Raw genomic sequence first — 24251 nt, 5'->3', positions numbered from 1 at the left:
GTAGGTGAAGCACAGGGGATTTTTTAGAGCCGTGAAATTATCCTGTATGATACTATAAAGTTAGGTACATAACACTATGCTTTTGTCAAGACCCATAGGACTTTGTAACAGAGTGAATCTTAAGTATGCAAATTAAAAAGTCATTTAGGAGGTTGGAGGTCTCAGGATGGAATACAGAATGTATCAAGAGAATCTAATCATTTCTACAAATGTATGAAACAACTTCATTGAAGGGGATGGGAAAAAGGTGCTTAACTTGGAAATGAGTGGAATTGCTTAAGACTGAAGGCAAAAGGAACTGCACATAAGCGTTGTACTGTAGTTGATAAAGTTTCTGCCATGGCGAATGGGTTAACTGTTCTGAAACCACTGTACATGTATACTGAAATTGAGCACTTACATACAGGCATACCTCATTTTATTGTGCTTTGCTTTATTGCACTTTGTAGATACTGTGGTTTTTACAGATTGAAAGTTTGTGGCAACCCTGCATTGAGCAAGTCTATTGGTGCCATTTTTCCAACAGCATTTGCTTACTCCGTGTCTCTGTGTCACATTTTGGTAATTCTCACAATATTTCAGACTTTTTCACTATTATAATATTTGTTATGGTGATCTGTGATCAGTGATCTTTGATGTTACTATTGTAATTGTTTTGGGGTGCCACGAATTCACCCATATAAGATGGTGATCTGAATCAGTAAATGTTTTATGTGTTCTGACTGCTCCACTGACTAGCTATCCCCCTGTCTCTCTTCCTTTCCTTGAGCCTCCCTATTCCCTGAGGCGCAACAATGTTGAAATTAGGCCGATTAATAATCCTACAGTGGACTCTAAGTGTTCAAGTGAAAGGATGAACTGCACGTCTCTCATTTATAATCAAAAGCTAGAAATGATTAAGCTTAGTGAGGAAGGCATGTCGAAAGCCTAGATAAGCCTCTTGTGCCAAACAGTTAGCCAGGTTGTGAATGCAAAGGAAAAGTTCTCGAAGGAAATTAAAAGCGCTACCTTAGGGCTTTCCTGGTGGCGCAGTGGTTGAGAGTCCGCCTGCCGATGCAGGGGACAGGGGTTCGTGCCCCGGTCCGGGAAGATCCCACATGCCGCGGAGCGGCTAGGCCCGTGAGCCATGGCCGCCGAGCCTGCGCGTCCGGAGCCTGTGCTCCGCAACGGGAGAGGCCACAACAGTGAGAGGCCCGCGTACTGCAAAAAAAAAAAAAAAAAAAAAGTGCTACTGCAGTGAACACACGAATGGTAAGAAAGCAAAACTGCCTTATTGCTAATATGGAGAAAGTTTCAGTGGTCTGGATATAAGATCAAACCAGCCACAACATTCCCTTAAGCCAAAGCCTGAGCCAGAGCAAGGCCTTAAGTCTTTTTAATTCTGTGAAAGCTGAGAGAGGTGAGGAAGCTGCAGAAGAAGAGTTTGAAGCTAGCAGAGGTTGTTCATGAGGTTTAAGAAAAGAAGCCATCTCTGTAACACAAAAGTGCAGGGCGAAGCAGCAAGTGCTGATGTAGAAGCTGCAACAAATTAATCAGAGGATCTAGCTAAAATGATTAATGAAGGTGGCTACACTAAATGACAGAGTCTCAATGTAGGCGAAATAGCCTCATATTGGAAGAAGATGCCATCCAGGATTTTCATAGCTAGAGAGAAGTCAATGCCTAGCTTCATAGCTTCAAAGGACAAGCTGACTCTTCTGTTAGAGGCTGATGCAGCTGGTGACTTTAAGTTGAAGCCGATGCTCATTTACCATTCCAAAAATCCTAGGGCCCTTAAGAGTCATTCTAAATCTAATCTATAGGTGGAACAACAAAGTCTGAATGACAGCACATCTGTTGACAACATGGCTTACTGACTATTTTAAGTCCATTGTTGAGACCTACTGCTCAGAAAAAAAAGATTCCTTTCAAAATATCACTGCTCACTGGCAATGCACCTGGTCACCCAAGAGCTCTGATGAAGATGAATGAGATTATATTGTTTTTCAAGCCTGCAGTATCCATTCTGCAGCCCATGGATCAAGGAGTAATTTCGACTTTCAAGTCTTATTATTTAAGAAATACGTTTCTTTTTTTCCTTTTAAAGCAGTGTCTTTTAAAAAATATATATATTTTATTTACTTATTTGGTTGTGCCGGGTCTTAGTTGCAGCAGGCAGGCTCCTTAGTTGCGGCTCGCCAGCTTCTTTAGTTGTGGCATGTGTGCTCCTTAATTGTGGCACGCATGTGGGATCTAGTTCCCTGATCAGGGATCGAACCCAGGCCCCCTGCATTGGGAGCACGGAGTCTTAACTGCTGTGCAACCAGGGAAGTCCCAAGAAATACATTTCACAAGGCTATAGGTGCCATAGGTAGTGATTCCTCTGATGGAGCTGGGCAAAGTAAATTGAAAACTTCTGTGAAGGATTCAGATGCCATTTAGAACATTCATGATTCATGGGAAGAGGTCAAATATCAACATACATAGGAGTTTGGAATAGGTTCATTCCAACCCTCATGGATGACTTTGAGGGGTTCAAGACTACAGTGGAGGAAGTAACTACAATGTGGTGGAAATAGCAAGAGAACTAGAATTAGAAGTGGAGTCTGAGGATGTGACTGAATTGCTGCAATCTCACGATAAAACTTTAACAGATGAGGAGTTGCTTCTTACGAATGAGCAAAGAAGGTGCTTTCTTGATGTGGAATCTACTCCTGGTGAAGATGCTGTGAAGATTGGTGAAATGGCAAGAAAGGATTTAGAATATTACATACACTTAGTTGATAAAGCAGTGGTAGGGTTTGAGAGGATTGACTCCAATTATGAAAGAAGTTCTATTCTGGGTAAAATACTATCGAACAGTATTGCGTGCTACAGAGAAATCATTCATGAAAGGACGAGTCAGTCAATATGACAGACTTCACTGGTGTCTTATTTTAAGAAACTGCCACAGCCACCCCAGCCTGTAGCAGCCACCACCCTGCTCAGTCATCAGCTGTCAGCCTTGAGACAAGGCCCTCCGCCAGCAAAAAGATTAGACTTGCTGAAGGCTCATATGATGGTTAGCATTTTTTACCAATAAAGTATTTTTTAATTAAGGTGTATACGTTGGGTTTTTTTAAGACATAATGCTATTGCACACTTCATAGACTACAATATAGTATAAACATAACTTTTATATGCACCAGGAAACCAAAAAAATTCATGTGACTCACTTTATTGCCATACTTGCTATATTGTCATGGTCTGGACCTGAGCCCACAATATCTCTGAGGTATGCCTGTAAATAGATGGCAGATGATTGGAACTTGATTTCTCACTGTTGGAGTGGGAGGTTACAGCTAAGCAAGGGAAGATGCTGGAATGTCCGTGTTTTAATGGATTAGAGTTGGAGACATCAGTATGAACTCACATTTAGGTTAATATAGATACAGGTGAAATTACATATGTATAAATATTTATGGGTACGTGCATATACACAAGTTAGTATGCAGACATAGTTTTCCTTCCTGTGTCAGTGGAGAGGGCCTAGAAGTAAAGATACTCCAGTAGAAACAAGCACACCCAGTGCCCCAGATCTTGGTTTCTAATACAGTTCTCCAAAAATATATGAAAAATTAAAATAAAAAGGAAGCAGATCTCCTTGGAGAAATGGTTACTTCTAGAACTGGGGCAGGGAGTATGCAAGATGAGCCTGGAGCATCTCATAGCTCTAGGAAGTTAGGAAGTACTAAACACACACACACACACACACACACACACACACACACACACACACACACACACACACACACACACACACACACATTGGTGGGTGGGAGGTGGGGCAGTATGTCAGAGGGACTCAGAAGCCGACTGAAAGTACTTCCAAAGGCCAAGTTGGACTAATTTGAACAAGAAAATAAAGTAGTATTGGATTATAACCCTAAGTATAAACGAATACCTATGAGTTCATACTACCGTAAGTAAAGGATTGAATAAATAAACGAATGAGGGAGAATAGACAAATTTCCCATGCTGAAGAATTCCAAATAGTTTATGTAGATTTTCACCCTCAAGGAGGTGGAACATAACTCCCTACTCTTTTTTAAAAATATATATATATTTATTTATTTATTTAGGCTGCTCTGGGTCTTAGTTGTGGCACGGGAGACCTTCACTGCAGCATGCCAGCTCTTACTTGCGGCATGCAGACTTCTTAGTTGTGGCATTGGACTCTTAGTTGCCATATGCATGCGGGATCTAGTTCCCTGACCAGGGATCGAACCCAGGCCCCCTGCATTGGGAGCATGGAGTCTTACCCACTGGACCACCAGTAAAGTCCCTAACTCAGTACTATTTAAGTGTGGGCTGTGCTTAGCGACTTCCTTCTCAAAAGTACAGTGTGGAAAAGGGGAAAAAGTAACTTTACAGGAGAGAAAGTTGGCGAATACTGCCTAAAGCAGATGATCAAGGTCAATATCAACAGTAATAAATCATGCTGATATTATGCACCCTTGATAGGATGTTAATGAGAATGGTACTTTACCTCAGTGGTCCTCCTCCCACAAAACCATAACTTCAGACTAACCTTGAGAAAAACATCAGGCAAATTACAATTGAGGAATGTTATACAAAATACCTGACCAGTATTCCTCAAAACTGTCAAGGTCATCAAAAACAAGGGAAGTCTGAGAAACTGTCACAGCTAAGAGTAGCCTAAGGAGACATGACAACTAAATGTAATATGGTATCCTGGATGGGATCCTGGAAAAGACATGACAGCTAAATGTAATACGGTATCCCGGATGGGATCCTGGAAAAGAAGAATGATACTAGGTAGAAACTAACAAAATCTGAAGAAAATATGGACTTTAATCTATCAATATTATATCAATAAAAATTGCTCAATAATATATCAATATTAGTTCACTGTGACAGTCATATCATGCTAATATAAGATTTAAGGGGAAACTGGGTGTGAGGCATATGAGAACTCTGTAGTAGCTTCAAAACTTTTCTGCAAATCTAAAATTATTTTAAAATGGTATTATTTTTAAAAAGGGAATGAGAAGTTCCTCTCTGTACCAAGTAAAAAAAGAAGAAAGCAAGAATGTCAGTAATAAAAATGACGATCAGTTCAGGACAGCACTGTACATCTTTACCAGAATTAATGATATTGCACAGCAGGAGTTTTGCAATAGTGGCAGTTGTTACAGGCTTCTTAGTAGAAAACAGTAAACTCTAGTAGTGTGCTTAGTTTATAAATAGTAACTCACCTGGTAGGTTACTAGCAAATACTCAGTTGTAGTTAAAAATTAAAGTGTATTGTGTGTTCTTAAAACCAAGCATCAATTTATGCAATAAAGAAACTTCTCTGTGCCTACCACTGGGCTGCAGACCACACTTTGCCCTGTGGTACTTGTGTATGGCAGTTGACTATTCCTCAGGGAGGCATAATGTTTTCAAACAAAAATATATTTCCCATGATTCTGAGGGCACTAAATATATCATGCCTACATCATTTTCCCATTCTTTTCTCTATTCATCCACAAAACTCCATAAACACAAAAACAAAACATGTGCCAAGAACGATCTGATAGTTGGTTAGTTTGGACTGGCCTGAGCTGGTGGGACAACTTGGCTGTGTTCCAGGTGGGCTCTCTCCTTCTCCAGCAGGCTACCCCAGACTTACTCTCACGTAAGTGGTATGGTCGAGAGGGAGAGGGAGAGAGATGTTGGGGGAGAGATTTTGAGGGAGAGCTATTGAAAGAGAATATACAAGACCACTTTAGGCCTAGTCTTGGAAAGGTATGTTATTTCTGCCACAATTCTCTTTGTCTAAAGCAAATCAAGGCAGCCCATATACAAAGATTGGGGAATAAATTCTACCTCTTGGGAGAAGTAGCAGAGTTACCTTGCAAAGATCTTAGATACAGGGAGGAGTGGAGAATTGGGGCCATTTTGCAGTCATTCTAACAGAGTGATTGTAAGTAGAACTTGGCGAATTGAAATAACATTCAGAAGAATCACCTACTTAATTCAGATAGATTCTTGTCTGTTCATGTTAAACCAAACAGATGAGGTAACTATCACTTCATTAATTTTTTTGCCTTTATTGTAATAATATTAATCACGGTAATTTAAAACAGGCACTTTTGTTTTAAAAGGGAAAGTGTCAATTTTACACCGAAACACATTTAAAATTTTAATTGTATTGGAAGTCAAAGTAGAATTTTAAGAATTGAAAGGGTTATTAGTAGCAAGAATGCTTTCATTATTAGAATGGCCTCTGGTAGCACTTACATTTATCACCTTTGACTGTTACTCTCTCAGTTTTGCATCTGCCTCCATTTAGTTTACCTAGAGAAAATCATTGTAATCTCTTCATTGTGTCAATTTGTAGGACACATCCTTTTAGATTTTATTTTGTGTGGAAAATATGTGCAGATGTTGATGTGTACATGTAGTTGGCAGAATTAAGTATCTTTATTTTAATACTTATTACAGAATATACCCAGTTATGCTGTTCATTTAGTTGGGCTTAAAACCTTTTTATTGAAATATAGCATATACATAGAAATGCTCATTTATCATGAGTATAGAGCTATTACACATATAAGTGTGCATGTGTCATGAGTATAGAGCTCTTTGAGCTTTTGAAAACTGAATATCACTGTGTAACCAGCCTCCAGATTGAGAAACAGAACATTACCAGCATCCCACAATCCCTCTTCTTGTTCTCTGTCACTGTCTCTTCCAAGAGTAGCCAGTATCCTTACTCCTAATCCTGTACATTAGTTTTGCCTGTTTTTGTTCTTTATGTAGCCATTTATATCTAATATGCATTCTTTTGAGCCTGACTTCTTCAGAATAGGGTGCTCTTGATATTTTTTCATGTCTTTATCTATAGGTGAGAAACAATAATTACATTTGGTCATAGGTCCTTTATTTATATATATATATATATATATATATATATATATATATATTTATTTATTTATTTATTTATTTATTTATGGCTGTGTTGGGTCTTCGTTTCTGTGCGAGGGCTTTCTCTAGTTGAGGCAAGCGGGGGCCACTCTTCATCGTGGTGCGCAGGCCTCTCACTATCGCAGCCTCTCTTGTTGCGGAGCACAGGCTCCAGATGCGCAGGCTCAGTAGTTGTGGTTCACGGGCCTAGTTGCTCTGCGGCATGTGGGATCTTCCCAGACTAGGGCTCGAACCTGTGTCCCCTGCATTGGCAGGCAGATTCTCAACCACTGTGCCAACAGGGAAGCCCCGGTCATAGGTCCTTTTAAAATCTTAACTAAAATTTTGAAATTGGGTACTGGAATGATAGAATCAATCATAAATTACCAATAATATATTTTAATTCATTGTAGGATTAATGAGTTCTATAAAGCAGTAATTTTCCTCTTTTAAGAAGTAAACTATAATCTTTTTAGTTTCTTGAAGGAAAAAAGGGACATTAGTGTCTGTAATTATTAAAGTTAGAATTAAAAATACTGTGCGTGTAGAAGATTGTAAAGTCTTACTTTTAAAAACTCTAGAAAAGGTAACTTAGCAGTCTCTTTGGTAACGCATTTTGGTATTAGGATTTCCTTGAAGTTTTCAAGTTAATTGTACCAAGATATAAAAGAAGGAAAAATATCTTTGTGTGTCAGATAGAGTTAATGAAATTCTAGTTCTTTGGCACTTAACGTGAGACTGAATTATTTCATGTCACTTTAATCAGGTATTTCTGTATTTGAACTTGAGAGCAATCAGATACATCCCCTCTTTTCTGTACTAAAAATTTTCCCCTAGAAAACAAAGTAATCACATGTCAAATCTTAATGGCCCCTGGTACTTCGTTTGAAATCTTCTTTTCATTTTGACCCATTAATCTTGTTTTCATAGACGTTGAGCTTTCTGGTTTTGATTCTGTTCAAATATTGTTGAATGTTCTTTCTCTGGTTTTTTCATTGGCTTCTTTTTTAATTTCCATTAATTTTGAGCATTATCCAAAGTTTTGTTTTAGGTTTCCTCCCCTTTTCCTCTCAGTCTTAATAAATATCAGATGTATGTTTATCTGCATGAATTCTTATTAAAACATATCCTAACTTGATATCTTTCTTATTCGATTTCTATCATTTTTTAACATATTTATTTAGATATGCTTCCATCTTTTAAACATGTCATAAATCATTTCTGCTTCCCTGATCTTCCTAGTCCCCTCTACTCCGACTCCTTTCTTTGCCACTATGGATGTCACTGATTTTCATGAATTTAAGAATTTTTATCTGGAAATGATTATTGACTCAATATTTTATTTCTTGCTGTTAATGACATATCACCAAAAGATTACTGTTATTTTCTATAATAGTTCTCCTTTATTAATATATATGGTCATATATAAATGTTTTCCCTACATAAATAAATATATATTGATAATTATTATCACTAAGATATAATCATAATAACTACAATTAAAAGAAAGGAGAAATAGTTCTTTCCTCTTTTATCTCCTAATAAATATTGCCATTTCTTTCCAAGAGCTGCCATGTTATTATAAATTTCCCTTCTGAGATGCCTCAAAGAAAATTAAAGCAAATGATCTCCCCCTTATTTCCTTAAATTATAGTATGAAAAAAGAATTTTTTGGATACAAATATCTTTGCGTCTGTGTTTTAAGATTTAATTTTATGTGTGAATGATACAACATCAGAAGTGTATTTAACCATATATTATTTAAAGTCTTTCATTATATCAATTCTTTGCATTTTTGTCTTTTCCTGAGTATTTTAGCAAGATAATTTCCCCATAGTTTTATTACTGTATACCTTTGTTGATATTGAAGTTCAAAATTATTTTAGCTTGATTTTTTTTTTCCATAATTTCATCGAAGAGAGATTTTTCTTTTCAGGAATTAAGAGCTGCAACTTTTTCCCCTCAGATTCTCCAGAGAGTGATATTCCTATGGAGATCACCACAGCAGAACCACAAGTTTCTGAGGCAGTGTATGATTGTGTTATTTGTGGACAGAGTGGCCCCTCCTCTGAAGACAGACCTACAGGATTGGTTGTACTGTTACAAGCATCCTCAGGTAAAATCAAAGTAATTTTTTAGTGGGACCATTTTAGAGATGAAGTATTTACAGTAAATTAATAAGTATCTCTCTTAACTAAAAGCTATATTTTTGTTTACATAATAATTATAGATCTATAGCAAGGATCTATTTAGATCTGTTAAGCAGACATTCTTAATCTGGTTTTATCTCACTTTCCTGGACATGAGTGTTGGAAGAAGCCTTTAAGAGAATATGTTACACAATCTTTTTCTTTAAAGTGTGATGCAATATAACCAATGCCAGGTGGCCAAAAACTTGAGTTCAGCTTTCTTGGCAATCTAATTGATCTAAAATCTAGAAGCATTTTAAGCTCATAAATATTGTCAATTTAAATATTTTAATTATATAAGGCATATTTAGGTAGCTTTGCCCTTATTTCTTGAGCTTAGAAGCATTCGTTCTTTTTTTTGTGTGTGGTACACGGGCCTCTCACTGTTGCGGCCTCTCCCATTGCGGAGCACAGGCTTCGGACGTGCAGGCTCAGCGGCCATGGCTCACTGGCCCAGCCGTTCCGCGGCATGTGGGATCTTCCCGGACCGGGGCACGAACCCGTGTCCCCTGCATCGGCAGGCGGACTCTCAACTACTGCACCACCAGGGAAGCCCGAAGCATTCGTTCTTGAAACAGCTTGCAGATTGATATGTTTGCCAATCTATAGTTAGAACAATTAAAAAAAAAATTGAAGGATTTGTCTGAATGCTCTCTATCCTCTGCCATATCGAAGTATTTTGAGGTAGTGATAACTGTGACACTCCAGTCCTAATGGATGTAATCCTTTTTCCACAGGAGTATGTGTGGAGCAAAGAGAAATAAAAGACTTACATATTTCTCCAGAGCATTTTTTTCTAGGGTGTTTACTCTTTGAATTAATAAAGTGGAAAGAGTTAGATATAAGACATTCCTCTGAATTCTAATACAGGTATTGCTTGACATAATCTGGCCACGTTTGTTCCTTTCTTTTAAATATCTAGATAATACTGACTTCAGAGGATTGTTGTGTTGGTTAAGTAATGTAATATAGGCAAAAGGATCTAATATGGTGCCTGGTAGATTAGTTTCTCGTCTTACTACTCTCCTTGTTTAAACATGAAATTGATCTGGGAAACCCTCACTGAACAGGACATTGGAGTAGAGCTGTCAAGACCAGAAATGCCTACTAAAAAGGAAATGTGTGGGAGTACTGACTAATTTTGCAGCTACTTATCTTTTCTACTATTGTAAGGAAATCAGTTTATTAGATTATTGCCACTTGACTTTCTATAACTTCTTCACCAAATACTGTATAATCATCAACTTAATGTTTTATTCATTCATTCATTCATTTCACATGTATTTATTGAGCACCACTGCTATAATAAACAAAACAAAACAATATCCCTGCCCTAATGAAGCTTATGTTATTGTTTTAGACTGTTACTTGTTCATTATTTTATATTTTTAAAGTTGCTTTGAGGGCTTCCCTGGTGGCGCAGTGGTTGAGAGTCCGCCTGCCGATGCAGGAGACACGGGTTTGTGCCCCGGTCCGGGAAAATCCCACATGCTGCAGAGTGGCTGGGCCCGTGAGCCATGGCCGCTGAGCCTGCGCGTCCGGAGCCTGTGCTCCGAAGCGGGAGAGGCCACAACAGTGAGAGGCCCACATACTGGGGGGGAAAAAAAAAAGTTGCTTTGACGTGTTACTTCATTTAATCCCCTTTTAACAATTTTGTACACTATCTCAATTTATTGATATTAGATAATTCCACTATACCACAGTTCTTTTATTTTAAGATGGGAGAAAAAGAATAAGAAACTACCATTAAAAGCATTAAACCTCAAGGGTGATTTTAACTGGGAATTATAGCCAGGGAAATCTCTGGCTGTCTCCTTTCCTTCTGAGTCTCACCCACCCACTGACGTCCTCTCACCTTTTACCTCTCTTTACTTTTTCCTTACTTCTGAATTCTTTATTTATTTTGATTTGTCTCTTCCCTTTTTCTTTTATCTTTTTACATGTGAATATGGAAACTTTTAACCATGTACTGATGTAAAGAGACTAGTAAAATGAACCTCCATGTCCCCATCAGTCTCTAACAGTAATCAACTTGTGGCTAATTTTAATTTATTTATTCCCTCCCCCTAGAATTATTTTGAAGCAGATTCCAGATATCACTTTATTTCATCTATAAATATTTCACTGTTTCTGTTAAATAGAAAGGATTTTTAAAAAAAAAAAAAACATAACCATAGTCACTCCTAAGTAACTTAGTTCCTCAGTATCATCAAATATCTAGTCAGTGTTCAAAATTCCCCAATTGTTTCTTATTTATTTTGTTTAATTAATTAATGTATAGTTGTAGGGGCCTCTTGTAGTCTTTTAATTAATAAATTCCCTTTTCAGGGCTTCCCTGGTGGCGCAGTGGTTGGGGGTCTGCCTGCCGATGCGGGGGACGCGGGTTCGTGCCCGGTCAGGGAGGATCCCACGTGCCGCGGAGCGGCTGGGCCTGTGAGCCATGGCCGCTGGGCCTGCGTGTCCGGAGCCTGTGCTCCGCAGCGGGAGGGGCCGCAGCGGTGAGAGGCCCGTGTACCACAAAAAAAAAAAAATAAATAAAAAATAAATTCCCTTTTCATCTTTCCTGTGCCTGTCTCCCTGCCCCCAAATGCATTTTACCATTTGAAGAAATTGGTTCATTGAACATTTTTTTAATCAATATTTTTAAATTGCAGTATAGTTGATTTATAATTTCTGCCGTACAGCAAAATGATTCATTTATACATATATATACATTCTTTTTTAAAAAAATATTCTTCTCCATTATAGTTTATCATAGGATATTGAACATAGTTCTGTGTGCTATACAGTAGGACCTTGTCATTTATCCATTGTATATAAAAGCTTACATCTGCTAACCCCAACCTCCCACTCCATCCCTCTCTCAACCTCCTCCCCCTTGGCAAACACCAGTCTGTTCTCTATGTCTGTGATTCTGTTTCTCTTTCATAGATAGATTCGTTTGTGTCATATTTTAGATTCCACAGATAAGTGATGTCATATGGTATTTGCCTTTCTCTTTCTGACTGACTTCACTTAGTTTGATAATCTCTAGTTGCATCCATGTTGCTGCAAATGACATTATTTTGTTCTTTTTATGGCTGAGTAGTATTCCATTGTATATATGTAGCACATCTTCTTTATCCATTCATCTGTCGATGGACATTTAGTTTATATTCATGTCTTGGCTATTGTGTAGAGTGCCGCTATGAACATAGGGTTGCATGTATCTTTTTGAATTATAGTTTTGTCTGGATATATGCCTAGGAGTGGAATTGCCGGATTATACGGTAATTCTATTTTTTTTTTTTTTTTTTTTTTTTTTTTTTTTTGCGGTACGCGTGCCTCTCACTGCTGTGGTCTCTCCCATTGCGGAGCACAGGCTCCGGAAGCGCAGGCTCAGCGGCCATGGCTCACGGGCCCAGCCGCTCCGCGGCACGCGGGATCCTCCCAGACCGGGGCACAAACCCGTGTCCCCCGCATCGGCAGGCGGACTCTCCACCACTGCGCCACCAGGGAAGCCCGGTAATTCTATTTTTAGGTTTTTTGTTTTTTTTTTTTTTTTCGGTATGTGGGCCTATCACTGTTGTGGCCTCTCCCGTTGCGGAACACAGGCTCCGGATGCGCAGGCTCAGCGGCCATGGCTCACGGGCCTAGCCACTCCGCGGCATGTGGGATCTTCCCGGACCGGGGCATGAACCCGTGTCCCCTGGATTGGCAGGCGGGCTCTCAACCACTGCGCCACCAGGGAAGCCCTATTTTTAGTTTTTTTGAGGACCTCCATACTGTTTTCCTTAGAGGTTGCACCAATTTACATTCCCACCAACAGTATAGGAGGGTTCCCTTTTCTCCACACCCTCTCCAGCATTTGTTATTTGTAGACTTTTTAATGATGGCCATTCTGACTGGTTTGAGATGGTACTTTTTGTAGTTTTGATTTGCATTTCTCTAATAATTAGCGATGTTGAGCATCTTTTCATGTGCCTATTGGCCATCTGTATGTCTTCTTTGGTGAAATGTCTCTTTAGGTCTTCTGCCCATTTTTTGATTGAGTTGTTTGTTTTTTTGTTGTTGAGTTGTATGAGATGTTTGTATATTTTGGAAATTAAGCCTTTGTTGGTTGCATCGTCTGCAAATATTTTCTCCCATTCTGTAGGTTGTCTTTTGATGTTGTTTATGGTTTCCTTTGCTGTGGAAAAGCTTGTAAGTTTGATTAGGTCCCATTTGTTTATTTTTGTTTTATTTCTGTTGCCTTGGAAGACTGACCTAAGAAAACATTGGTCCAATTTATGTCAGAGAATGTTTTGCCTATGATCTCTTCTAGGAGTTTTATGGTGTCATGTCTTATGTTTTAAGTCTTTAAGCCATTTTGAGTTTATTTTTGTGTATGGTAAGAGGGTGTGTTCTAACTTCATTGATTTACATGCGGCTGTCCAACTTTCCCAACGCCACTTGCTGAAGAGACTGTCCTTTTCCCATTGTATATTTTTGCCTCCTTTGTTGAAGATTAATTGACCTTAGGTGTGTGGGCTTATTTCTGGGCTCTCTATTCTGTTCCATTGATGCATATATCTGTTTTTGTGCCAATACCACGCCTAGATAAATAAAACAGAGAATAGAAAAGCAATAGAAAGAATCAGCAAAGCCAAAATCTTGAAAATTTCATCAAAATTGATAATTTTTTTAGCTAGACTCACCAAGAAAAAAAGAGAGAACACACAAATAACTAAAATCAGAAATGAAAGTTGAGACATTACTATAGACTATACAGACATAAGAAAGACATATGGGGCTTCCCTGGTGGCGCAGAGGTTGAGAGTCCGCCTGCCGATGCAGGGGACACGGGTTCGTGTCCCAGTCCGGGAAGATCCCACATGCCGCGGAGTGGCTGGGCCCGTGAGCCATGGCCGCTGAGCCTGCGCATCCGGAGCCTATGCTCCGCAACGGGAGAGGCCACAACAGTGAGAGGCCCGCACACCGCCAAAAAAAAAAAAAAAAGACATATGAATAATTTTATGTCAACAAATTTGATGTCCTAGATGAAATGGATAAGTTCCTAGAAATACACAAACCACCAAAACTGACTCAAGAAGAATAGGAAATTTGAACAGACATTAAACCAGTAAAGAGATTGAATCAGTAATCAGAAACTTCTCAACAAATAAGAGCCCAGGACCTGGTAGCTTCAGTGGTGAGTCTTCCAAACATTTAAAGAATTAATGCCATTCCTCCTTAAATTTGTCCAAAAAAAAAAAAAATTAAAAAAGAGGCAGAGGACAGACTTCCCTGGTGGCACAGTGGTTAAGAAACTGCCTGCCAGTGCAGGGGACATGGGTTCAATCCCTGGTCCGGGAAGATCCCACATGCCACGGAGCATCTAAGCCCGTGTGCCACAACTACTGAGTTGGCACTCTGGAGCCCGAGAGCCACAACTACTGAGCCCGCGTGCCACAACTTGAAGCTCATGCACCTAGAGCCCATGCTCTGCAACAAGAGAAGCCACCACAATGAGAAGCCCGCGTACCGCAACGAAGAGTAGCCCCCGCTCGCTGCAACTAGAGAAAGTCCACGTGCAGCAACAAAGACCCAACACAGCCAAAAATAAATGAATAAAATAAATAAATTTTAAAAACCCCAACTAACTACTCTATATTTAAAAAAAAAAGAGAGAGGCGGGGAACACTTCTTAACTCATTTCTGAGACCAGCATTACCTTGATACCAAAGCTAAGGACATCACAAGAAAAGAATATGATAGACTGGTATCCCTTATGAATATAGATGTAAAAGTCCTTAACAAATTCCTAGCAAATCAAATTCAGCAGTGTATTAAGAGGATTATACATCATGGCTAATTATATTTTAGTTGCTAGCATCTACCTGCTTTTGTCTATTCTTCCTGTTGCTGCTGCCATAAATCTCCGCAAAACTTGGGGCCCACGTTGCTGTGCCTGATATTCCCTTCTCTAAGAATGGCTCTTCCCATGCTTATTGAATCTTAGAGTAATGTGTGGCACTGTATGCTTATATCCCCACTTCCTTTTTTTGCGTTATGATGTTTTACAATTATAAAAATACCTCTTTTCTCAACTTTTCATTTTGAAAAGTTTTATATCTACAGGAAAGTTGAATACCCTTCACCTGTACTGACTGATTGTTAACATGTTGTCATATTTATGTTTTCGTTCCCATACTTATCTATACACACACACACACACTTTTCAGAAGAAAATGGCGGACATCATGACATTTTATCCCTAAATACTTCAGGTTGTATCACCTAAGAAGAAAGATATTCTTTTATATAACCTTAGTATCATTATCATACCCAAGAAATTTAATAAAATAAAATATTATGTTCAAATTCTCCCAATTGTCCCAATAATTTTTTTTATAGCAGTTATATTTTTTTCTTGATCCAAGAGCCAAGCAAAGATCATGTGTTGCATTTAGTTGTCATTTCTTGTTAGTCTCTTCTCCAGAACAGTTTCTCCGGACCTTTTTAAAAATTTTGAAGAGTTCGGATCAGTTCTGCAGACTCTGTCATTTTCTAGATTTATGTTTGTTTCCCTATTATTAGATTCGAGTTAAACATTTTTGACAAGGGCACTATTATGATGATGTTCCTTTCCGTTGTATCACATTAGGAGGCTCACAGTGGCGGTTTGTTCCATTATTGGTGATGCTAACCAAGTTTAATCACTTGGTTGGTATTCTATAGGATGACACATTGAGAGTCTAACATCATACCCTTTTACTTGATGTTCCCTGCCCTAATCAATGAATGTGTTATCTGTTACTGTCATCATTCTTTTTGATTCTCAAGTTTTCTCAAATTTCGCTAGTCAAAACTCCTTTAGGTCCTCATGACCTGCCCCCTCAGTGTTTGAATACCTCCTTACTCTTTATTACACACAACTCCAGGCTCACCTTGCACTTCTCCCCAACCCTGGACTTAGCTTTTCCTCCAGTGATATCTATTTCCTTTTGGTGAAAAATAGTATATTTAGAAATGAAGTTTATTTGTACTGGTGAATCATAACTTGTAGGCTTTTTCTCTGGATAGATTTTGGAAACCATCCAGGGTTCATACTCATATTTTGGTATTATTTTAGAAAATAAGTATTGCCATTTGTAAAGCTTTATTTATTCTGTAGAAGAAAACTAGAATATCACTTTTTTTTTAGGCCTTACAAATATTGTAATGGTGAAAAACTGAGTGAAGCTTATGGTAAATAACTCCGCTTTTCTTGGTTTTATAAAGTCTACATGTTGGTTTTTTAATGAGCTCTTATCTCTGTTGTTAATGTAGTTTTGGGGCAGTGCCGTGACAACATTGAGCCAAAAAAGTTGCCTATCACTGAAGAGGAGCAGATTTACCCTTGGGATACATGTGCAGCAGTTCATGACGTGAGGCTCTCATTATTACAGCGTTATTTTAAGGATGTAAGTACCCTTTTTTATTAACTGGTATTTTTGTCTGCAAAATTGATGGTTATTTCTCTCCAGAGTTTTATATCTTTTCTTCAACTTATTCAGTCAAAATATAACTCAGACCTAAGAGCATAATAATTTTGAAGGGGAGATCTAATAAAGGAGAGAAAAAGTAGGGTATCTCTTACAGTCAGAATAGTTATTCATTTCTAGAAAAAAAGTCTTTTTTGTAAAAAAGCTCTGAACTGATATCTGAACTGCACTGAATCTCTGTTTTGCTTTTGTGAGTGATTGTGAGATTTTATTTCTACATTAATACTTTTGTGTGCTTTCATAATGGTTATTTTGTTTATAAATGGTGTGCTCCCTGGACTGTATACCTCTGGAGGTCTAGGGCCATTTCTTCTATTGGTTGTAGTCCCCTGAGGGACTAGCACATACTCGTGTATTGCGGATGCTTACTGTATTTCAGTTTTGTAGCCAGACAGACCATATAGAGCAGAAGAGTTATCAGTGGACACTGATACTGATAATAGAATTAAACTGCATAAATTCTGCTCTCTTCATAGCAAATGCATGCATTTTATAGAGTTGATGTGTAGAATTTCAGTGATGTAACATGGTCTGTTTACTAGTGAAATTGGAAGTGTTATATATGAGAGATATGACACAGTAGGGACGGAACCTGAGCTTTGGAGTCAGATAGACTTAGGGTTGAACTTGGTCTCTACCACTTTTAACTGAGTGATCTTGGTCAGCTTTTCACTCCCTTTTTATAAAAAGGTATCGATAAGACCACTTACTGTATGAAGTTTTAATAAATATTGAGGTTGTGAAGATTCAGTGTTAAACACAGCACAGTGGTGAGCACATTGTTGAATATAGGTCTTCCTAAAATATAGGTCTCATATTAGTAAATGATTTCCTGCTTTTTTTGACTCTAGCAGATTAAAATAAGACATCTAACAGTTACATAGACAAATGACCTACTATTTTCAGTTTTAAAAGCTAACTGCTTTCATTAAAAAAAAAGATTAATTACATTTTTATAATACATTGCCAAAGAGAGCAGCTTGTTTATTAGCTGCCTACCAACCATTCATTTTAGATGTAACACCCAAATCTGCTTCTACTTCAAATGGCTCCAAAACATAAAACAGAGATGAGCAGGGCTCTTGTTTTTCTGACGTGTAACAGTAGAAGCTAGCTCACCTGCTGTGAGTATTTGATTTGTGCTGTTGCACATCTTTGAATTGTCTGGGAAGGCATTTTACACTGTGTAATATTTTTAACTTTCAGATGCTCATGAAGAGTCTTGATTTAATATTAGAACTCTGTTTACTATTGTTTAAAGATGATTTGGTCATCTTACATTATAATGTATAAATTTTTTTCCAACATAGAAATAAAATTTCATTGTTTACTCAGTTTTGATGGCTTTCAAATCTTTCATCATATGCTGTCATGTTAGACCTCGTGTGTAATATTGCCCTGGCTTGGCCATCTATTTGCTGCAGACTCTAGAGGGTGAATTCAAGTTCAGGCTGAAATGCTGTTTGACAGAGGCCAAATGAAATTCAAAGAAAATTACTTTAGGAGGAAAAATCTAATAAGCCTGTGTATAGGTCGAAGGGAAGGAATTAGCAGAGAAGAATTTGAAATAGAAAGAGATGAAAGCAATTAACTTTTAAAACAAATTTTAAAAGGGTATGTAGTTTGCTTATATAATCTGGGTCCCTTTTTTATTGTTTATTATATTAAATCCTTGTAAATGTTTAGTCACTTTTTGGGGTTATTCTCATAACCACATTTGTACTTCAGAAAGATGTGTGCAGGATGCATCATGGAGACAAGAAACTTTATTTAAGAGCCCTGTCCCCACAGTAGATGACACAGGCTTGCGAGGACAGACCAAAATCATGAGTTACTTAGGAGATGGATTTCATATGGTTTGGGAACCAATTCTGTGGTGTGAAGGAAAGGGGGTGATGTACAATAACTTTTAGCTTTCTGATTTGGTGACTAAACAGATGTGGAGTTTTTAAACCAAGAGGAAGAGAAAGATTCATAGAGAAAATGAAAGTTTTTGACACATCGGTTTTATGTTATCTCAGGGACCTCAAATTGGAGATTTCTGGTTGGCAGCTGAACATTTTTATCTGGCACTCAGGCAAGAGACTCAGGCATGGAGGGTAGTTGAATTTACTGATTAAGTCACTCAGGGAGAATAGTTTTAATAAGAAAATAGCACTAAGAATAGAACCTTGAGGAATTTAAATATTTGAAGGGGCAGACGAAGAAAGAAAAGTCTTAAAAGGAGGCCTAAACCAAATGGTTAAAGAGATTGGAGAAAAACCAAAAGAGAGTAGCATTGTGGAAGCTAGAGGGAAGTAGGTGCTTTAAGAAGGCAGTTGTTAAGGTTAGATATCACAGAGAGATCAAGTACCATGTCGAACAGGTAAAATACTCAGTAGCAGTATAGTTTATTATCTTATGGGGTAGAGAAAGGCTAATTAATAATTATTCTCTTTCATTATGAGTATAGTTATTTGGAAGCTAAAACTGTGTTCCAAGTTTAAAGATATTGCCTCAGGGCTGTCAAGTCAGGTGTTTCTTTACATCACAAAAATACAAAGCTCACATTAGTATAACAATATGAAATCTTTGAGAGGTTTATGTGGATTTGTTTAGATATGTTTCTACTTCTTTAAAATTAATTGTATTTTGTCCTTTTCTTTCTTTTTTAAGAGTTCTTGTCTCTTGGCAGTATCCATTGGCTGGGAAGGAGGTGTTTATGTACAAACCTGTGGCCACACGTTACATATAGATTGTCATAAATCTTATATGGAATCATTACGGGTAAGTCAATTGAAGCATTTTAAAGGTGTCTGTGTCTTTCCAGGTATTAAGTATTTTTACAGTATATACATCCTAATTCATCTTGGGTGATTATGATTGCCATTCGGACTGTTCAGCCTCACAGTTGTTGACCTCTTCAACTTTAGGGATTTCATTTTTTTTTTTTTTAAACCCCACATTTGTTTATTTATTTATTTTTGGCTGTGTTGGGTCTTCGTTTCTGTGTGAGGGCTTTCTCTAGCTGTGGCAAGCGGGGGCCACTCTTCATCGCGGTGCGCGGGCCTCTCACTCTCGCGGCCTCTCTTGTTGCAGAGCACAGGCTCCAGATGCGCAGGCTCAGTAGTTGTGGTTCACGGGCCTAGTTGCTCCGCGGCACGTGGGATCTTCCCAGACCAGGGCTCGAACCTGTGTCCCCTGCATTGGCAGGCAGATTCTCAACCACTGTGCCACCAGGGAAGCCCGGGATTTCATGTTTTTACTTCACATTAGCAACTAACTTCCACGGCTGTAATTTTAGACTTTGCTACTCCAGCTCAACAATAGTAAGCTTTAATATCCTACCATATCATTATGTGATTATTCTTCAAAGTGTCTTATTTTTACTCTTATTAGTGTGTTTTACTTATGACCTCAAGATCTCTAGTCCTTTAGCCCCTTGTATTTTCCTAGTACGCTAGCTCTTTCCTTGCCTCACTTTCTTGTACTGTGCCCATTCTGCTCTTAATACCAGTCATTTAATCCACCTCCTTTGATTTTATACCCAGTCAGCTAGCACTGTTAGAAAATCATAAAACTAGGTGAACTGGTACCTCCACAAATCTGTGGTTTCTTAGAATAGTGGCTGAGATTGGGGTCATGGACTGTAGATATTACTTACCAATTCATTTACCTATCTTTGATCAGTTTCCTCTCCTAGTCTCCTTAGCAGCTATTGCAGACCTTTGCCTCCTCTATCCCAGACTCTTTGCCTAAATCCCAAGATGCCTTTCCTCTCATCAGATCTGTCTTTTCCTGTGGCACCAAGACAACAGTGGCTGTCTGTCACATACTACCTTAGCTTCCTACCTTGCTTTTCTGTTCCCCAATAAGTGACTGCATCCCAGCCAATCCTTTCTTTTTCACTTTTCAAAAAAAGTTAATTAATTAATTTATTTTTTGGCTGCATTGGGTCTTTGTTGCTGTGTGCAGCCTTTCTCTAGTTGTGGCGAGCAGGGGCTACTCTTAATTGCAGTGCGCGGCTTCTCGTTGCGGTGGCTTCTCTTGTTGCAGAGCACGGTCTCTAGGGTGCACAGGCTTCAGTAGTTGTGGCACGTGGGCTCTAGAGCGCAGGCTCAGTAGTCGTGGTGCATGGGCTTAGTTGCTCTGCGGCATGTGGGATCTTCCTGGACCAGGGCTTGAACCTGTGTCCCCTGCATTGGCAGGTGGATTCTTAACAACTGCGCCACCAGGGAAGTCCCCTCTTTTTTACTTTTGAGGGTAGTATTCCTTTTTCTGTTCAAGAATAATTTTCTGTTTATGCTCTAGTTTTCCTTTCTCCCCATCACCTCAGGGGCCTTGGTCTATCAGTAAGTAACCTCTTTTTCTTCTGTGTCTTCAGTTTTTCTGCCCATTCTGTCTCTTCATTTCAGTTCATAAAGATGCTCAAGTCACTGGCATTCAAAATTCCTTCCCTTGATCTTGCATTCCCATGTAGCTGCAGTCTTTCTTTTTCTCTCAGCTCAGCTTCTTAAAAGCATGGCCTGCCCTATTCCCAGATTCCTGACTCAGAAACAGAAGAGTTCTCTTTTTCCCTTCCTACTCCTTACCTCTCACATTAAGTCACATAACAAATCCTATTGATTCCATTTCCTAAATCTCACTTGACTACATTCTGCCTACATTATTCCCACTTCTGCTTTTTTGCATATGCCTTCATCTTTCATCTTGACTATTGCAATTGCTTATCAGTTTCCTTACTCCAAGTCTAATTTACTCATTATATTGATCTTTCTAAAATGTAAATCTGGTGGCATGTTGTTGGCTTAAAAATTCTTTACTGATTTCTTCCTGTTGGGATAAAGTTCAGTCTTCCTTGAATGGCATTCAAGGCATTCCATGATCTGGGCTTGCATGTTACTTTAGCTTTGTCTTCCATCAATTCAGCATTAATAAACTAATTAATAGTTCCTTAAGCACATTATGCATTTTTCATACTTCTATATTCAGTCAGTCATTCAACAAATATTTATTCAGTGCCTACAGTGTTCCAGGCACTGTGATAGACATTGGGGATACATCCCAATGAATAAGACAGTTTCTTCCCTCGAGGAATTTACTATGCATTGCATGAGACAGAAATAAACAAATAGTTGCGGTATAGGTGCTAAGACTTATGAGGTATGCACAGGGTCTTATTGGGACATCTGCAAGTTCCAGAATTTGATGAAGTAAGGTGCTTGAGTGATAAGAGAGAAGACTGGAGAAGTAATTATGGGTTATATTGTAAAGGGTCTTGTGGTCCATGTAAGGAATTTGTACTTTAGACAGATTCCTTACAGAGAGCCATTAAAGCCATTTAAGACTCTTAAGCAGAGAGATGACATTCAGAAAGGTTATTGTGGTAGTTCTGTAGATTTTAGGGTGTGAGATTGCAGGAGAATAAGAAAGAATATGGTGATAGCATATATTATTTAGGAGGTAAGAGATGATGGTGGCTTGGGCTTAGTCATGGCAGTGAAGATGGAGAAGAGGTTAGAGATTTGAAATTTTTTTTTTAACATCTTTATTGGAGTATAATTGCTTTACAATGGTGTGTTAGTTTCTGCTGTATAACAAAAGTGAATCAGTTATACATATACATATGTCCCCATATCTCCTCCCTCTTGCATTTCCCTCCTTCCCACCCTCCCTATCCCACCCCTCTAGGTGGTCACAAAGCACCGAGCTGATCTCCCTGTGCTATGTGGCTGCTTCCCACTAGCTATCTATTTTACATTTGGTAGTGTATATATGTCCATGCCACTCTCTCACTTTGTCACAGCTTACCCTTCCCCCTCCCCGTGTCCTCAAGTCCATTCTCTAGTAGGTCTGCGTCTTTATTCCCGTCCTGCCCCTAGGTTCTTCATAACCTTTTTTTTTTTTTTTTTAGATTCCATATATATGTGTTAGCATATGGTATTTGTCTTTTTCTTTCTGACTTACTTCACTCTGTATGACAGACTCTAGGTCCATCCACCTCACTACAAATAACTCAGTTTTGTTTCTTTTTATGGCTGAGTAATATTCCATTGTATATATGTGCCACATCTTCTTCATTCATCTGTCAGTGGACACTTAGGTTGCTTGAAATATATTTAGAGAAGGATTTTCTAGACTTGGTGAGAGATTGCATGTGGAGCATAAGAGGGAGGAAAGAATTAAGGTAAGAGGTGTTGGTGATCACTGAAAGATTTTGATTGGGAATAAGTATCTCACATTAGGTAGATCATACTGGCAATGGTATGGTTGGGAGACTATTAGGAGATATTAGCAAAGAGAGTAGAAGGAAGAAAGTGGGTGGAAGGACTGATGGGATTTATTAATCAGATATTTGGGGTGGGAGAAGGCATGAAGCTGAAGGAGTTGCTGTTGCAGGCGAATGGGGCAGGCATGAGAGGATGGTCAGTGTCCCAGGTCTTGGGCATGTCCCTGGGGCAGACTGCCAAGTGAGGGTCCTTGGCTTTGTTCAGGAAAGAATTCAAGAGTCAGCCATAATAAAGTGAAAGGGATTTATTCAGGGAAGTACACATTCCATAGGCAGAATGCAGTCCTTCTCAGAGCGTGAGAGCACCCTGGGGTATAGGGGTGGTTAGTTTTCATGGACTGGGAATTTCATAGGCTAGCAAGTGGGAGGATTATTCCAACTACTTTGGGGAAGGGGTGGGGATTTCCAGGAATTGGGCCATTGCCCACTTTTTGGCCTTTTATGGTTAGCCTTGGAATTGTCTGGTGCACTGGTGGGTGTGTCATTTAGCATATGCTAATGTATTACAGTGAGCATATAATGAGACTGAAGGTCTACTGGAAGTCGAATCTTACACCATTTTGGACCTAGTTGGTTCTAACCAGTTTGTCGTATCCTGAACAGCTGTGTCATTCTTTTAAAGGTTGTGCCCTGCCCCCTTTCCTCCTGTCTCACTGCCATGACCCTCTTCTTTCTGAAGTAGGAGGTGTAGCTTTATGTTCCTAGAGTAGAGGGGGCAAAGCTGGGGTAGGTAAAGGGACTTGACAAGTGAGGAGACGGTTTAGAAAAACCACTTTGGAATTGGGTGAAAGAATGCTTCATAGGATGTTGGAGAAAGATTGCCAGGAAGTATTCAGGGCTAAGTTGAGGTGGGAAGCAGTTTGTAGCAGAATTGGAAGTCATACACTGGATTAATTTTGTATGAAGATTTTGTTTAGGTGTGTATCATAGAAGGACATATGGAGGGAGAATGAGAAGTGTTGACTTGAGAGTTTTTAAAATGATATATCATGGTGTATGGTAGGATAGGAAAGACCGTATAAACTGAGGAAAAAGGGAGGGACTGAAAGAGATAGGAGTTGACAGAATATAAGATGTTTGAATTTAATATTTTCAGATATGGACAATTTTTGGTCATTACAAGGTAAGGGTGTGGTCATGGTAACAGGTGCTAGGGTAGAGTGGAGGTCAAAGCCATTGGAGTTGATGAGGTCAAGGAGCTAAGGGACTAAGGTATAAGATTGGTTGTACATACATTGAAATTGTGTATGAGGATGGCAGGACTTGGAGTGATGAGGAAAACTGATCTAGGTACCAAAGTCTTCAGATATTAAGGGCAATGGATGACAGTAAAAAGGAAGGAAAAGGGGTGATCTCACT

At 38.8% G+C, this 24251-nt stretch overlaps 1 protein-coding gene across 1 annotated transcript in view; it reads left to right on the top strand.

Moving 5' to 3' along the window:
* UBR3 (ubiquitin protein ligase E3 component n-recognin 3) overlaps positions 1–24251 on the top strand; it is a 227307-nt gene that overhangs the window by 132283 nt on the left and 70773 nt on the right. The window contains exons 25-27 of the mRNA XM_073807594.1: positions 8897–9046; positions 16410–16543; positions 19280–19390. Coding sequence (XP_073663695.1) covers positions 8897–9046; positions 16410–16543; positions 19280–19390 — 395 coding nt within the window. The remainder of the gene's footprint in view (positions 1–8896; positions 9047–16409; positions 16544–19279; positions 19391–24251) is intronic.

This window comes from Tursiops truncatus, chromosome 7, assembly GCF_011762595.2.
Source record: "Tursiops truncatus isolate mTurTru1 chromosome 7, mTurTru1.mat.Y, whole genome shotgun sequence".
In the NCBI taxonomy this organism is placed as follows: domain Eukaryota; kingdom Metazoa; phylum Chordata; class Mammalia; order Artiodactyla; family Delphinidae; genus Tursiops; species Tursiops truncatus.
The sequence above is the reverse complement of the archived record's forward strand: the minus strand, read 5'-3'. Positions and strand labels throughout refer to the sequence as shown.